The 15,306-nt window shown below is 45.2% G+C and overlaps 1 protein-coding gene across 3 annotated transcripts in view; it reads right to left on the bottom strand.

The window, feature by feature from the left end:
- ITM2C (integral membrane protein 2C) overlaps positions 1–14,519 on the bottom strand; it is a 43,011-nt gene extending 28,492 nt beyond the window's left edge. The window contains exon 1 of one of the 3 annotated variants that reach the window (XM_043522504.1): positions 14,033–14,519. In XM_043522504.1, the coding sequence (XP_043378439.1) occupies positions 14,033–14,134 (102 nt within the window). In that variant the 5' untranslated portion in view covers positions 14,135–14,519. The remainder of the gene's footprint in view (positions 1–14,032) is intronic. The other 2 variants (XM_043522505.1, XM_037908955.1) reach the window with 2 other exon arrangements.
- Between the last annotated feature and the right edge of the window lie 787 nt (positions 14,520–15,306).

Raw genomic sequence — 15,306 nt, 5'->3', positions numbered from 1 at the left:
ATCAAACAGCCGTGTTCTACTGGAACCAAAATAACGCTGATCACTAGCGAGTGGCTCAGGAGTGCAAGAGGCAGAAATGTCATGGGAGCTGGTCCCAGCCAAAGGAGAGAATTCATGTCCAGATGAGATCACTGAATAACCATTAACCTCACTGTGTTCAGAAACTATACACAATCCATCTCTTTCAATTAGCTTTCCTGCAACAATTCCTTCTCAAACAAGTAGACAGACACATACCCCACTCTCACACAAACCACGACAAAAAAACCCAACTATTTGTCAAGCTATTTTGCCTACAGGTAGGGAAAGGAGAGATTGCTGTTATTTCTAAATACTTGGGAAGTGCTCAAATACCCCAATGACAGCAGCCATATAAGTAGCTGAGATAGAAATCTCTAATAAGCATTTCTATCTCAGCTACTTACTCCAGCTGTAATAATGCACGGTCATGAAGGTAATGGTCAGAGAAAAATAACGACAGAGAGAGCAAGAGAGGTTTCAACAAGATACAACATGATAAATGTATTTTGATTATAGCTTGTAACATAGGCTTAGAGAACCACAGGACTTGTAGACCAGCAGAGACTACTCTGTGATATAGTACTTAGAAATCTTTGTAGGGTGGAAAATACCAAAGAAACCCACCACAACAGCATTTAAGTTCAAAAAGAACTAGTTAAATGGAAATTAAAAGGAAGAGTCACAAGAGCGAAATGCCTGCAAGCTGCCTGGAAACCTTTTTTAAAACATCACAATGGAGACTCAAACTATATGTATACCCAAAATAAAATAATAAAAACAGTAAGAGTACCCAAAAAAACCCACCATGGCTAAGCAACAGAATAAAACAGGCAGTTAGAGACAAAAAAGCATCCTTTAAACGTTGGAAGGCAAATCAAACTGAGGAAAATAGAACAGATAAATAGAGCATAAACTCTGGCAAGTCAAGTGTAATTAGGCAGTCCAACAAATTTGAAGAGCAACTAGCAAAAGACTCAAAACTAACAGCAAATTTTTTTAAGTACACCAGAAGCAGGAAGCCTGCCAAACAACCAGCGAGGCCATTGGACGACTGAGGCACTAAAGGAGCACTCAAGGAAGACAAGGCCATTGCAGAGAAGCTAAATAAATTCTTTGCCTTGGTCTTCACTGCACAGTACGTTAGGGAGATCCCCACACCTGTGTGATTCTTTTTAGATGACAAATCTGAGGAACTGTCCTAGATTGAGGTGTCAATAGAGGATGTTCTGGAACAAATTGATAAATTAAACAGTAATAAGTCACTGTAACGGGGTCACACTCACCTCTCGTGAGCGCTCCCTGGCGGAGTGAGTGTGCCTGCACACTCACTCTGTTTGTGGTGGGTCTTCAGTGACTCAGCCCTCCGGCCAAGTCATAAACAGTCAGTCTCACAGATAAAAGCAACACAAACCCCTTTTGGGGTACAAATCCAACAGGGGCCTCTCTCAGTGCCCTCTGTAATGTCTCTCTCAGTTTGTCCCTGCTCCGGAATAGAGCAGTGCCCCAGGGCTCCTTCCCTGGAGGCAGTGTCTTTGCCCTCTCAGGGCCTTTCTGGCCCAAGCTCTTCAGCTGGGCCACTACAGTTCAGTTCCCCTTCTGGGCTGCCTCAAAGTCCAGGCCACTTTCCCAGTCTCACCCTCTATTCCAGGTCCCAGCCTAGGGACCCTATAGATAGCAGCTGTCCGCAACATCCCTTTAAATAAACTGTGTTACTGCTATAATTCCCTGGGCCACTGCCCCATGGCTCCCACACATTCTTCACCCTTACCTCAGGACCTTGTCCTTGTGGAGTCCCAGCAGCCAGCCTGGAGCATCATCCACTCTCCTCCACCTCTAGCAAGGAACTGAACTCGTTCTGGCCCTGCAGCTCTTCTTATACTGACCTGCTGGGCCCTGATTGGCTGCTTCACACACAGCCGCTTTAGACATCTTGGAGGACCTCTCTACTGCCCTTTTCTGGGGCAGGGTGTGGCAGAGCCTCAAGGCTTAATCCATCCCATCACGGTCATCAAGACTAGATGGTATTCACCCAAGAGTTCTGAAGGAACTCACATATGAAATTGCAGACTACTAACTGTGGTATCACTATCACTAAAACCAGCCTCTGTATCAGACGAGTGGAGGATAACTAATGCAATTTTTTTAAAATGCTCCAGATGCAATCCTGGCAATTACAGACTGGTAAACCTCACTTCAGTACCAGACAAACTGGCTGAAACTGTAATAAAGAACAGAATTATCAGACACACAGATGAACACCATCTGTTGTGGAACACTTTCAACATGGCTTTTGTAAAGGGAAATCATGCCTCTCCAATCTATTAGAATTCTCTGAGGGGGGTCAAACAAATATGGACAAGGGTGATCCAGTGGATATAGTGTACTTAGACTTTCAGAAAGCCTTTGACAAGGTCCCTCACCAAAGACTCTTAAGCAAAATAAGCAGTCATGAGATAAAACAGAAGGTCCTTTAATGGACTGGTTAAAAGATGAGGGGAATCACTTTGAAAGAGATCACTTTGATCATTACCTGTTAGGTTCATTCTTTCTGGGGCACCTGGCATTGGCCACTGTCGGCAGACAGAATACTGGGCTGGATGAACCTTTGGTCTGATCCAATATGGCCATTCTTATGAAAGAGTAGGATTAAACATTTTTTTACAGTGGAGAGAGGTAAACAGCCATGTCCCCCAAGGATCTATACTGGTACCTGTGCTGTTCAACATATTCATAAATGATCTGGAAAAGGGGGTAAACAGTGATGTAGCAAAGTTGGCAGATGATACCAACTTACTTTGGACAGTTAAGTCCAAATCAGATGGTGAAGAGTTACAAAGGGATCTCACAACACTGAGTGACTGGCAGATGAAAACAAAACAAAATGGCAGATGAAATTCAATGTTGATAAATGCAAAGTAATACACATTGGAAAACATCATCCCAACTACAAATACAAAGTGACAGGGTCTAAAGTAGCTGTTACCACTCAAGAAAGGTCTTGAAAGTCATTGTGGATAGTTCTTTGCAAACATCCACTCAACGTGCAGCCGCAGTCAAAAATAACTAAGACGATGTTAGGAACCATTAGGAAATGGATAGGTAATAAGACAGAAAATATCATAATGCCACTATATAAATCCATGATATGCTATTAGCCAAGATGGTCAGGGACGCAACCTAATGCACTGGGTGTCCCTAAACCTCTGACTGCTAGAATCTGGAACTGGATGACAGAGGATGGCACACTTGAAAATTGCCTGGTTCTGTTCATTTCCTCTGAAGCATTTCACACCAGCCACAGTTGGAAAACAGGATACTGGGCTAAATGGACCATTGGTCTAACCCAGTATGAACATTCTTATGTTCTTATAATACTGTCTTCAGACAGACTGGCAGAGAGCTTACTGCATCTCAGAAGGAATGTCTCAAACTTAAAAAGAAAAAAAATCACTCTTAAGTCCCCTGGGAGGCATGGGGGAGGCAGCTGGATGACTACATTCTACATAGAGATAAGCTTACTGCCTCTTTCTCACATTCATTCCACTCATGCTTATTAAAATGACTATCCCTTTTTGAGGCACTTAACTATATCCCCATGCTTTGCCACAATGCTTATTGTACTACCAACTTTTTAAGGGGAAAGGTACAGTAAGGAAGGGAGGTAAATGAAAGATCCGTTTTCATGCTAGAAACACACATATTTACAATTTTGTATTGACTTGGAATCCTGTTCAGTTTTTAAAAGAGTGTACTCGGATTGAGGGTTAACTTTTAAGAAACCAAGATTCACAGGCTCAGAAATCCTCCAACACCTCAACCTACATCTCATTTGCTGAAAAAGATTCCCATGTTTCTAAACCTAGTATTATTTAGCACTTCTGCTAGAAATAGCTTTTTTAACAACTTTTTTCTCCTCCAGTTTTAGCAGCAGCCTATATTATCCTTGATTAGAATATCCAGCAACAATGTCTAAAATCCAGTTAATATCCTATCATTCCACAAGAGTGGATCCTGCAGGAAATTGTTGCCATTTCTCAAACAATGCCTTCCTAATCCTCCCACCTCTGCGTGCCCTTCCTCCCCTCTCCCCAATACACTGGAAAACTGATAACCAGAGACCATGATTCTTTTAAAATATCAGATTCTGGTCTCATGACCAATGCAGCAAAATGAAGAGGAAGTTCTTTCAGCCCTACTGGATATGTAAGACTTGGGGATAAAGAAAAAATAAAACAAAACATCTTCAAAGCAACATCTAATTTACTTTAACATGGTGAAAGTACAAACAACTTCAGAAGCTTGAACTCGACTCTAATGCTTGTAAGTAAAATTAGATGAGCATATTCAAAATAAACCTACTTAGATGTCACATGCTTGTGTTACTGTCTCTGCTATATGATGTTATTTACATCCCCTTCTCTTTGCTCCCCAGGTTGGGACTAAGAGATGTGCACTCGGTACACATGCACTGGGTTCAATCTCAGAGGACCCCCTGACCACCCAGTCTGAGCGGGCGGCATTGCAACCTGGCATACAGGCTCATAGCGCTGCTCAGGTTTGGCCTAGCCATCCCTCTGCTATGATGGTGCGGCAGACAGGCCAAATTTGAGTGAGTGTGATCATGACCTGGCATACGGGGTCAGAGTGTTGTTAAGATGTGGCTTGGCTGCACCTGCATCATGACAGCTGGGTGCCAGACCAAATTGAGTGAAGGGGTGGAGGAACTGGGGGAGGGCAATTTCTGTAGTGCACAGGGCCCCCAAATTCTTTAACCCCCAGCACTGTTGCTCCACAAGCCATCCTGCATGGAAGTCACACACCAGAGCCTGACTCTCAGTATATGAGGGCTGGAACCATACTGGCAGAATGACTTTGGCTAAACACCGTGTAACTGCTAATTTAGACCTGGTGTTGAGCAGCTTTTACACGTAGGCAAAGCACACCCTGTAGCCATCTAGGTTTTTATCGTGTGCCCATCACCACAGAAAATGTTGTATTAATTTAGATGGAAAATATGAGCTAAAGGCATTAACATAACCCATTACCGAACATTAAAACAGTATTAAACAAGGTTTAGGGCTTGGTATGCAGAGACCTCAGCCTGTGTAGTACCATGGCAAACACTCCATTAAAATTCCTGTTAACCTTTTATTAAAGATACAGAAAACGACAAACAGTTAAAGCATTTGAAATGTAAAGCATTAAGTAAGGTATGCATTTTAACAACATTTCTTGTTCCCTTTCCCTTCAGCTGCAGAGCATTTCAGAAGGAAAACAAACCCTTGTTTGACAGTCTCTTAGATGGCGTTAAAGACGGTAATAACTAGGTAAGAGAAGAAATCAATTGAGATGGACTATAGCTGTTGTAGCTCTGCTGTTAAAATCCAATCCCGTTTTATCTCAGGTAGTAATTGTGAGTCAGCTGGATCCAGCAAGGGTGGCAATGTCATCTGGATCCCTCTCTCTGGCCTGGTCTCATCAAGATACCTTTCAGGATCAGGCTGACAAAGGCTCAGGGTTGCAGGAGACATGGGGGGGATGGCAGGCATGATGGCAAAGCTTGCTCCAGTAGCCTCCATCTGTTCTTTCCTTCTGGGTTGTTGTTTTTGTTGTTTTTCTCACAAAAGCTCTTCGTTTTAAGAACCCAAAAAGGGAGAGATGGGCGGAACAATCTATCCCCTCGTTATTTTGTCCATTAGTTAGGCCTAATTCCAACATACCAACTTTGGCTCATTAATTTACAACTCCACATCTCCTGTTTTTAACAAGCATAATTTCAATAGTCCTTGAATCATATCAACTTGGCCTTTTTGTTTTGACTAATACAGTTATTTTATCTCCCTTTTGTACCTTTTCACATCAACATTTGTTATTTAAGTTATTGAAACATCTTAAGAATTTTTACATACTTTTTTCAGTACAGCTCACAATTCAGGTAAACTCATAGTCCCAATTTGCACAACATACCCTAACTCCTAGTGTCACCTGCACCAGAATCACTTTGACAAGCACTTCTGCCAACGTGGCTTGGACAGTGCTCTTCTGAGTCTTCACTGAAGGCTTAAACCAAAAAAGAAACCTCTTCCTGACATAGAAATACCTTCTATAACAACTGGAGAGGCCAAGAGAAGTGCAGGCTGAGAAAAACTTACATTTAAAACATATCTTTGCCACCTCTACTCTACACAGATCACCAAGAAAACAAGGGATGTCGGCTAACTGGTCCCGTGGCAGGAATCACAGCTCCTTGGGAACACATCACGTCACATATGAAACTTAGCCACCCTCAGAGCAGCAACTCTATAAACCTCAGGTGAACCCCTCAGCTGAGAGAGACAGAGTTATTAGTAAGTTCAGGGGCAGAGCCACATCCAACCCTCCCTGTCTGGAGCATGAGGGAAAAAAAGAAAGGAGAAGAAACTAGAGTGGATGTGTTGGCTTGATGCTCAGTCCCCACAACAGGAGACAATGCTCACCTCACACTGTGGCACAGAAGAGCTAACCTTCCGCATTTCAAAGTGACCTTTTGTTTTTTATTGGGATATTGGATTATGGCAGGTTTCAGAGTGGTAGCCGTGTTAGTCTGTATCAGCAAAAACAACGAGGAGTCCTTGTGGCACCTTAGAGACTAACCAATTTATTTGGGCATAAGTTTTCATGGGCTAGAACCCATGAAAGCTTATGTCCAAATAAACTGGTTAGTCTCTAAGGTGCCACAGGGACTCCTCGTTGTTTTTATTGATTATGGCAGTCACTGAAGTGGGGGAGGGTCATTATTGTGGGAGTGAAGAAGTACAGTCACCCAGGAAGAAAATCCCCAAGGCCCCACAATTGCCAGAAAAGGAATTTAGGCCTTTTTTCACTGTTAACGCCTTAATAGCCAGGTAACTCATGCTCACAGTAAGTACTCCCTGTTACTCCAACAGCCAGAGCTATTCTTCTTGTGCTAGTTGTAATCATCATCAGAGCTGTTACAGTAGGCGCTAGCAACTCTTTAGGGAGAAAATCGGGATGCCACAAAAGGAGGGTCCATCTGACATAAGGGAAGCCCAGAGGAAAGGATTTAGGCTCCAGCAAGGGGTTCAGGATAATCACAGGGCAGCAGACATGGCCGCACAATAAGCACTTCCAGCATCACACAGTGATGAACCGAACAGCCATGACTCAAAGCCCACTGAAGAAAACAAAGATTCCCATGGATTTCAATGGACTTTGGACCAGGCTCAAGATGAAAAGCATGAATACCAATTAAAAATGTTAGGTCCCAATCCTGTTCCCATTAAATCAATGGCAAAATTCCCATCTGATGTCAATAGGAAAGGGATGAGGTTGCTAGCTCTTCCAATGCTAGATAATTCCCTACACCCACACCAAGTTAGCACATTGCCCATTTTGTGTCAGGAAGAATTGTTATTTTTTTTTTTACATTTAAAAATTTCCCCTTCCTTAATTTCATCCAGTTACTCCCAGCTGTATCCCCCTCCTACATCCCCAGCTCCCTCAGTCCATGCTAAGTATTTCTGCTCCCTCTCAGTGTTTACAAATATTTGAAAGGTGTTGGTGAATATCTCACAGATCTAATCATTATTTAACAATGCTCTTCAATCTTTCATCTTAAATCAATCCCTCAAGCCCCTGATGATTTTATGACTCCTTTCTGCATTCCCTTCAATTGACATCTATCTCCCTGGAAAATTAAAAGCCAACAGTTGAACACAAGTATCAGAAGGGTAACCGTGTTAGTCTGGATCTGTAAAAGCGGCAAAGAGTCTCTTGGCACGTTATACACTAACAGACGTATTGGAGCATAAGCTTTCATGGGTGAATATGCACTTCATCAGATGAATGTAGTGGCTACTATATGCACTACATGCATCCAACAAAGTGGGTATTCACCCACGAAAGCTTATGCTCCAATACGTCTGTTAGTCTATAAGGTGCCACAGGACTCTTTGTCGCTTTTACAGTTGAACACAGTATTCGAAGTCTAGTCTTACCAGAGCCATACTGAGCCCTATTGCCGTCCCGCTGACCGGGCCGTTAAAAGTCCGGTCGGCGGCACAGCAGGACTATGGCAGGCTCCCTGCCTGCTGTGGCTCCGCACGACTCCCGGAAGTAGCAGCATGCCCTCCTCCGGCTCCTACATGTAGCCTCCGGCTCCTCTCAACCAATGGGAGCTGCAGGAGCATGCCTGTGAACAGGGCAGCACACACAGCCACCAGGCCATGCCTCTGCATAGGAGCTGGAGGGGGGACATGCCGCTGCTTCCAGGAGCTGCTCGAGGTAAAGCCACCCAGAGCCTGCACCCCTCACCCCCTCCTGCGCCCCAACCCCCTGCCCAGCCCTGATCCCCTGCCCGCCAAACCCCTCGATCTGAGTCCGGAGCACCCTCCTGCACCCCCAACCCCTCATCCCCAGTCCCACCCTAGAGCCCGCACCCCCAGCGCCCCAACCCTGATCCCCTTCCACCCTCCAAACTCCTCAATCCCAGCCTGGAGCACCCTCCTACATCCCAAACCACTCATCTCCAGCCCCACCCCAAAGCCTCAGCCCAGAGTCCCCACCCATACTCCAAACCCCTCAGCTCCACCCTCCAGCCTGGAGCCCTCTCCCACACTCCCAGCTGGAGCCCTCACCCAGCCCGGTGAAAATGAGCAATTGAGGGATGGTGGGAGAGGGAGTGGGGGGGGCAGGCTCTCAGAGGAGGGGAGGGGCAGGGCAAGGGTATGCGGTTTTGTGTGACTCAAAAGTTGGCAACGCTATCTTCCAAATCCCCTTATCCCACTTTCCCGTAAGAGATTTTTAAGAAATCCGTTACTCCAGGTCTTACACCATCCTTGTAGGATAGTTACCCACTACTACTGGGGTGGAGAGCTGTGGCCATCACGGTTTAGGTCTGTTAATCTTGAGTGCCTTTTTAAAGTCTGACTAGACAAATCTTTTGATTTTACATGTGTGTCATGATCATACACAAACAAAAGACAATAAGCTGTTTTGTCATCAGTGTATTTGAAAATACCTGCATATATAATTGTACTTTTCCACTTCAAAAATCAGTCTTTAATCAATCTGATTAAAACTCACACTGAAAGCAGTTAAGTATCTTGAAATATTTTTGAATAAAAGAGAATATAAGTCATTCAGCTGACTACATAACCTCGAAGACTATTGCAGCCACACTCAGCAAGGCTGCGTTAATGACAAGTAGACTGTTTTCACTACAAAATCATCAAATATTGTGATTGCCTCAAAATTATGTGGATTTTCTGATTGAGTTTGAATTACGTCTCGCCAAATGAAATCAATCATCTCAACTGTGCAGCAGGGAAGTGCAATGCTGCATCACTTGGGCTTGCTGTCAGACTCCTCATTTACTAACTTTTTGTAATTAGGGGTCTCCGAAATTCATGGCCATGAAAACTGCGTCACAAACTATGAAATCTGGTCTCCCCCGTGAAATCTAGTATCCAGCTGCCCAGATCTGAAGACAGAGTGAACAGTGGCGACTACTGGCCCAGCACCCAGCTCTGAAGGCAACATCGCCAACAGCAGCAGTGCAGAAGAAAGGGTAGCAATACTGCGGCCCCCTTACTCCTTCCCCTACAAACTGGTTGCGGGGCCCAGCTTGAGAAATACTGAAGAAAAAATCACACATTTTTCATGGGTCAATCACAGGATAAATACCAAAATTCATGTCACATATCCACAAAATTTGCTATCTATGCCATGACCAACCCACAAAAAAGTGTTATTTCTCCATAATTTAAGTAGACCCCTATTTATAATGTATTAGAATCTCAAGCGTCTGCTGTCCTCCCTGTCACATCTTTGCATCTACAGTGCATCTGCCCAAATTCACAGACTAGTGATGTCCAAATTCCATCACTTTCCAGTCCCATCTCCTACAGATGGGATTGAAGTTCTTGGGGTCAAAAGAAAAAGAGCACATAGAACCTTGTTTCTACATCACCAATGTCATTTTAACACAAAGCAGCTGGAGCACAGGGTGAAACAGCAGGAACTGTTGGCAGCAACAAGCATTGTGCCAAGAAAACCCAGCATTGAATGATAAACCCCACTGAGTACGTAAAAGTTGTTCTGTCATACAACATACGCACACAAAGAAATATGCCCTCCTTTTGGTCCAGTTAGCACGTGTTACACACACAAGATAATATCAATAAGTATCTAATCCTTTAAAGTATGGTTCTAGTCTGGAAAGTGACATCATAAAAATACCACTCTCTCACACGTTCCCTATGTCCATTCGTTATCATTTCTGCTTACTTCACCGACTTGGTGCATCTAAACTTTCAATTTGATCACAAATCTTGCAATATTTGGTGTTTTTCTTAAAGCCCCAACTGCTGGACTCCAGAGACTGCTCAAGAGTCCCGGCTTTCATTTTAAAAAATAATATATTTCTTCGGGGCTGCAGGAAAAAATAAAGCTTGAAAACATGACTCAAGTGCATCCTAAAGGCTCAGAAACCAAAAGGCAAAGAAGAATGACCCAGCATTTGTTTTTGTTTTAAATCTTGTGATTTAAGCCAACCTCATGATTTTTGAATGCTTGGGGTTGGTAACACAGCTGATTTAAGTACGCTTTTGCTACTTTTTAACTCCTGTTTTCAAAGACCGGAGGAAGGAAAGATGAATCCTATTCTGACTCATGCAACATCAGCAAAATTACTAACTAAGTTCCAGTTGTAGAAATCTTTATTGCAGATGACATGCGAGCCAAAAGAGACCCGCTTGATTTTTCAATTCTAGGTTGAGTTTTCAGGGTTGAAATTTGGAGGCGGGAGGAGGAGAAAGAGAAATAACCCTTTTATTTGTGAACTGGGCAAACTGGATCTGGAAACCAGGGAGAGACCATAAATGGTCATACTTTATATTAAGGTTCCATTTATACATAGCTTATAAAGGGTTAATAATTAATAGATGTTATAAGCATGTTACACAGACACTAGCAATATGTTCTATCTATAGTTATAAGCACATCAGTAGCTGGTATTAGAGAAGATCATAGTTCTGATCAACGTATTGACCTGTTGGACTCTAAAAATTAAACAATTTACTAAATCACCTCTTAATAATCCTTTATAAATGGAACTTTCATAGAGAATTCCACAATCTTGTTTTGACAGAGATACTTTCCAGAGCCAGAATGCACTTCAGAACACCCAGTTTCATATTAACAGGATGGATACATCACAATTTCTCTCAACACGGTGGGATATCAGGATGTAATAAATAATCAAACTTTGCACATACTTTCAGAGATTTGTGAAAAGGTGTAAAATGTTGCTTAAATGCCACCATCTGTTTCACAAGCATTTTAAACCAGATGGTGTTGTCATTTACGCTGGTCCTGATCCTGTGAGTTGTTCAGTTCAGGCAGACCCTCCACACACACACCTGCATGAACCTTCATTAACTTCAAGTGGGGGTCCACTCGCAAGGAACACCTTGCAGGATGAGCCCATAATAGTTCATGTGATTTGAGGAGCACTTAAAGGTTCCTTTCCATATGTGACAATATTGACTTCTTCATGTAGGAATAGTTCTTCATTCCAACTGAGAGGTACCATATACACAGCCACTAGCATGCAATAAGCACTGCTGATTACCACATTACCGCATTCCGTGGTTGGGACACATCAGCCTCAATTAGATCCCAGGATCCCAAGAACAACCTTGTACTCCCAGGAGGTAATAATACCCCCATACACCTCTGTCCCTGGCAGGAAACAAATCTCCACAGGCGCAGCACAGCGCCCCCCTCAGAGCCCCCTCCCCCACTTCCCTTTAGCTGGTGCCTCACTTTGTCCCCCTCCCAATAGTCGCCTCTGTGCAAGACCTTTCCTTTCTCAATCATCCATCACCAAAAGTAAATCAAAGCCAGCAAAGTAAATTCAAGTTGGGAACATCAACTCCTATTTTGGAAAAACTGAATAATCTGAACACAATTGTGCCATACTCTTAGTTACACTTTATCACTACTTCCTCCCCCTTGCTCCTAATCTTGCCAAGACCCCAGAATTTTCTCAAGACCCCGGATTTTCATTTCTTCCACTCTCTTCTCCACGCTAATGATAAACCTCAATCAAAAGAGGTTTTAATTTGATCATCATTCAGGAACAATTAGCCCCAGATCACCTCCACCCAAGTGTACGCCTAGGGCCAAAAGGCATTATTTGCTGCAATGTTTGTATTTATTGGTCTCATCTTGTATTTTTATTGCCCAAGCAGGACCACTCCCTACAATAGGATGCACAGCTGCCTCTCAATGTGCCCATTTCTCACCCTAGGACAAACCAACGTCCACAATGCCATACAGCTTTGGCTCTTTTAGAGTGTCTGCTCATGCAAGAAAATCACAAACATTAGCTACACTGAGCCCTCCCCACCAAAAAGGCTTACAGAGAATTCACATCAGGTCAAAGTTGGTGTGGGCAGAGAGGTGAAAAATGGGTATAATTAATATTAAAAGCTGCCCAGTGCTTCTGTTTTTCCTTTGCTACCATCAAGCAAACACCCAATGTCTCCCCCTCTCACATCCCAGCTTCTCCCTGATTGAGCAGTACAATTATAATCTTGTACCTATGTCATCACAATCTGTTGCCATGGAACTGGCTGATGTCACAAATTCAGCATTATATGACTTCAGGAACAGGTAGAAAAGAATGGGCCCTTGTTTCAATGGGCAGCCCTTTAACAGCAAACATAAGTGAGGCCAGCTATGGGGGTGGGGGGGGAACACATGTTACTGGGACATCCGGACTCGTTTACCTGACAAGTCAACGGTGTGCCAAGATCTGCTGATGTCTTTTTCATTCCAAGTCCATCTAACATCCAGACAAAGGGGGCTGCAGTTCACAAGAGTCAAGGACAGTTTCCTAACTAACAGGGACAAAGGCAGTGCCCACCCCAGGGACTCAGCAGGATATCTGGAGATGGGATGGGATGGGTTGGGTTGTTGGGAGTTGAAGGAGGAAGAGATCTCCCCATACAGACTCAACTATCTAGAAACAAACACACACACACACACACAAAGCCCAAATGGTAAAGGGGGCTGTTTTATTTATGTTCCAGGCAGGCTCTGGAGTCAGGGCTATTTAAATCTCGAAGGGAAATGACAGCCATTCCTTCTAGGTAGGAGGGAAAACGTGCAAGGAAAAGATCAAACACAACTGAAACGCAGCAGGACTGCAGCAGCGGAGCGGGGTGGTATCAAGGAAGCCTAAAACGAAGCAAAAGCAGGCACCAGAGCCATCGTGAACATCATTTCTGGGCTCCCCCACTCTACCAGGGCACTACCGCCCAGGGGGTGGAAGAGGTAAACCGCCTTCGCAAGCAGGATTTCACTTTAAAAGCTCTGTAGCAAAATAAGAGACCCAAACCAGCGCGGGAGGCAATGCACATTTTTTACCAAGCCAGCACGCGCTCTCTGTGCGCCCCAAGCTCGCTGCTCCGGCTCTGGGGCCTAAAATGACCCCACAAGCCCCGCGGCCACCAAGACTAGCAAAGCACAAGGGGGACGGGGGGCTGAGGGGGGAGACACTCGGGGCTTCCCCTACTCACAATACACGGAGGAAGCAAGCACAGATGCATTCTGTAGCACCTTCCCCCCAAACAAGCTGGACTCGGGGTGGATTAGGAACCGGGTAGGGGATGGGAAAACACATCTGGACACTCACCCCAGCTCATGGCAGGGTGGCGCTGCCCTGCCTGAAGCCCCCAGCGCCAGGCTCACCGTGCGGGGAGGGGGGGGGGGGCGCTGCCCTGCCTGGAGCCCCCAACGCCAGGCTTACCGTGCGGGGAGGGGGGGGGGGCGCTGCCCTGCCTGGAGCCCCCAACGCCAGGCTCACCGTGCAGGGGGGAGCCCCTAGCCCAAGGCACGGGCCGCCCACAGAGCGGCCACCCCGGCTCCCCGGGCACCGCGGAGGCTGGGGGCGCACTGCGCCCTGCTGCTCCCCGGGCCCGGGGCAGAGAGCGCCCCGACTCACCGCGCACGGAGGCAGGAGAATTTCCGAATGGGCCCCATCGCCCTCCGCCGCCTTCTCCGGCTTGAGCCCAGCCGCCGGCTGCGGGAAGCTGATCTTCACCATGGCTCTGCGCTGCGCTGCGCCCCGGGACAGCCCGCTCGCGCCGCCGCCGCCGCTCACACCCGGCAGCACCGGCGCAGGCGCCGCAAGTCAGTCCCTGCAAGAGTTAAGGGCCGCTCCGTGCTTCCCCTCCGGGCACCCGCTCCGCGTTGTGAAACTGGCCTCTCTGGGTGGAAACGGCGCCCCTGGGTTTCTGGCTCCAGGGGATGGGGGGAGAAGAGGAGCTCCGTGCAACACACCGGTTACACACAGCTACAGCCTTTCCCAGCGCGCTGGGTTTGCAGGGCGCCTTTTGCGCTGCAGGAGCTGATCAGACGCATGAAAAAGTTACAGCGTCTGCAACCGCTTAGCCAAGGAACGCTTTACCCCATTCCTCTTTGTGCCCTTTTCTTCCCTCCTACTTACACCCCTCCCTCCCCCGCGTACAAATGACAAAGATTTGGATCAGTTACATGGATAAAGTCTTTCCCCCATCATGGCTAGAGTCACACTTGCCCTGAATTAGTCCTAATACAACACACAACAGTGGAAGCTGGGCTTTGTTTTCTCACTTCAGTATTCCAGTTTAAAAACAAAAATTCTCATGCATTTCTTAAACGTATTTGGAAAGCATCCATCACTAATCAGATCCTGGTACCTTTCCTGGCGTTTACTAATGCTTTGCCCCAAGAGTAGTTTAACAACTCCAATGAGACCACTCATGGAGTATGATACTAGTCAATGTAAGGATATCTAATCTAGCCCTAAATGTTAAAATAGTGTAGCAGCTGGCTTAAATTGGCAAACCCAACAGCTGAAAGTTAAGGCTGGAATTCATATTTGATCACCTCCATTGTTTAGGGATTGCAGAGACTTTTGCATACCAGATGTGCTACATTAATAATAAATAATAAAACTTAGCACTTCTATGACAAAACATCCTAGATTCAAGAGAGACAATGGGGGAGGACACAGACTCTGCCTAACCTTGCTTTTCTCCATGTAAGAGAGAATGCTAGTTGTTCATGGTTTTATGCATTTATTTTACTCTCTTTTCAGGCTTGTAAGTTTAAGAAAAATATTTCTCATGGAGGCATTGTGATCTATGGTTTAAATATGCATTAGATAACTCAAAGATATATACAGACCAGATTCTTCAGATACAGGGTGCACCCCTATATGTGATGCCCCTGATC

The sequence above is a fragment of the Chelonia mydas genome, chromosome 9, assembly GCF_015237465.2.
Source record: "Chelonia mydas isolate rCheMyd1 chromosome 9, rCheMyd1.pri.v2, whole genome shotgun sequence".
In the NCBI taxonomy this organism is placed as follows: Eukaryota; Metazoa; Chordata; order Testudines; family Cheloniidae; genus Chelonia; species Chelonia mydas.
Note: the sequence above shows the minus strand (reverse complement) of the source record. Positions and strands in the feature narration are given on the sequence as shown.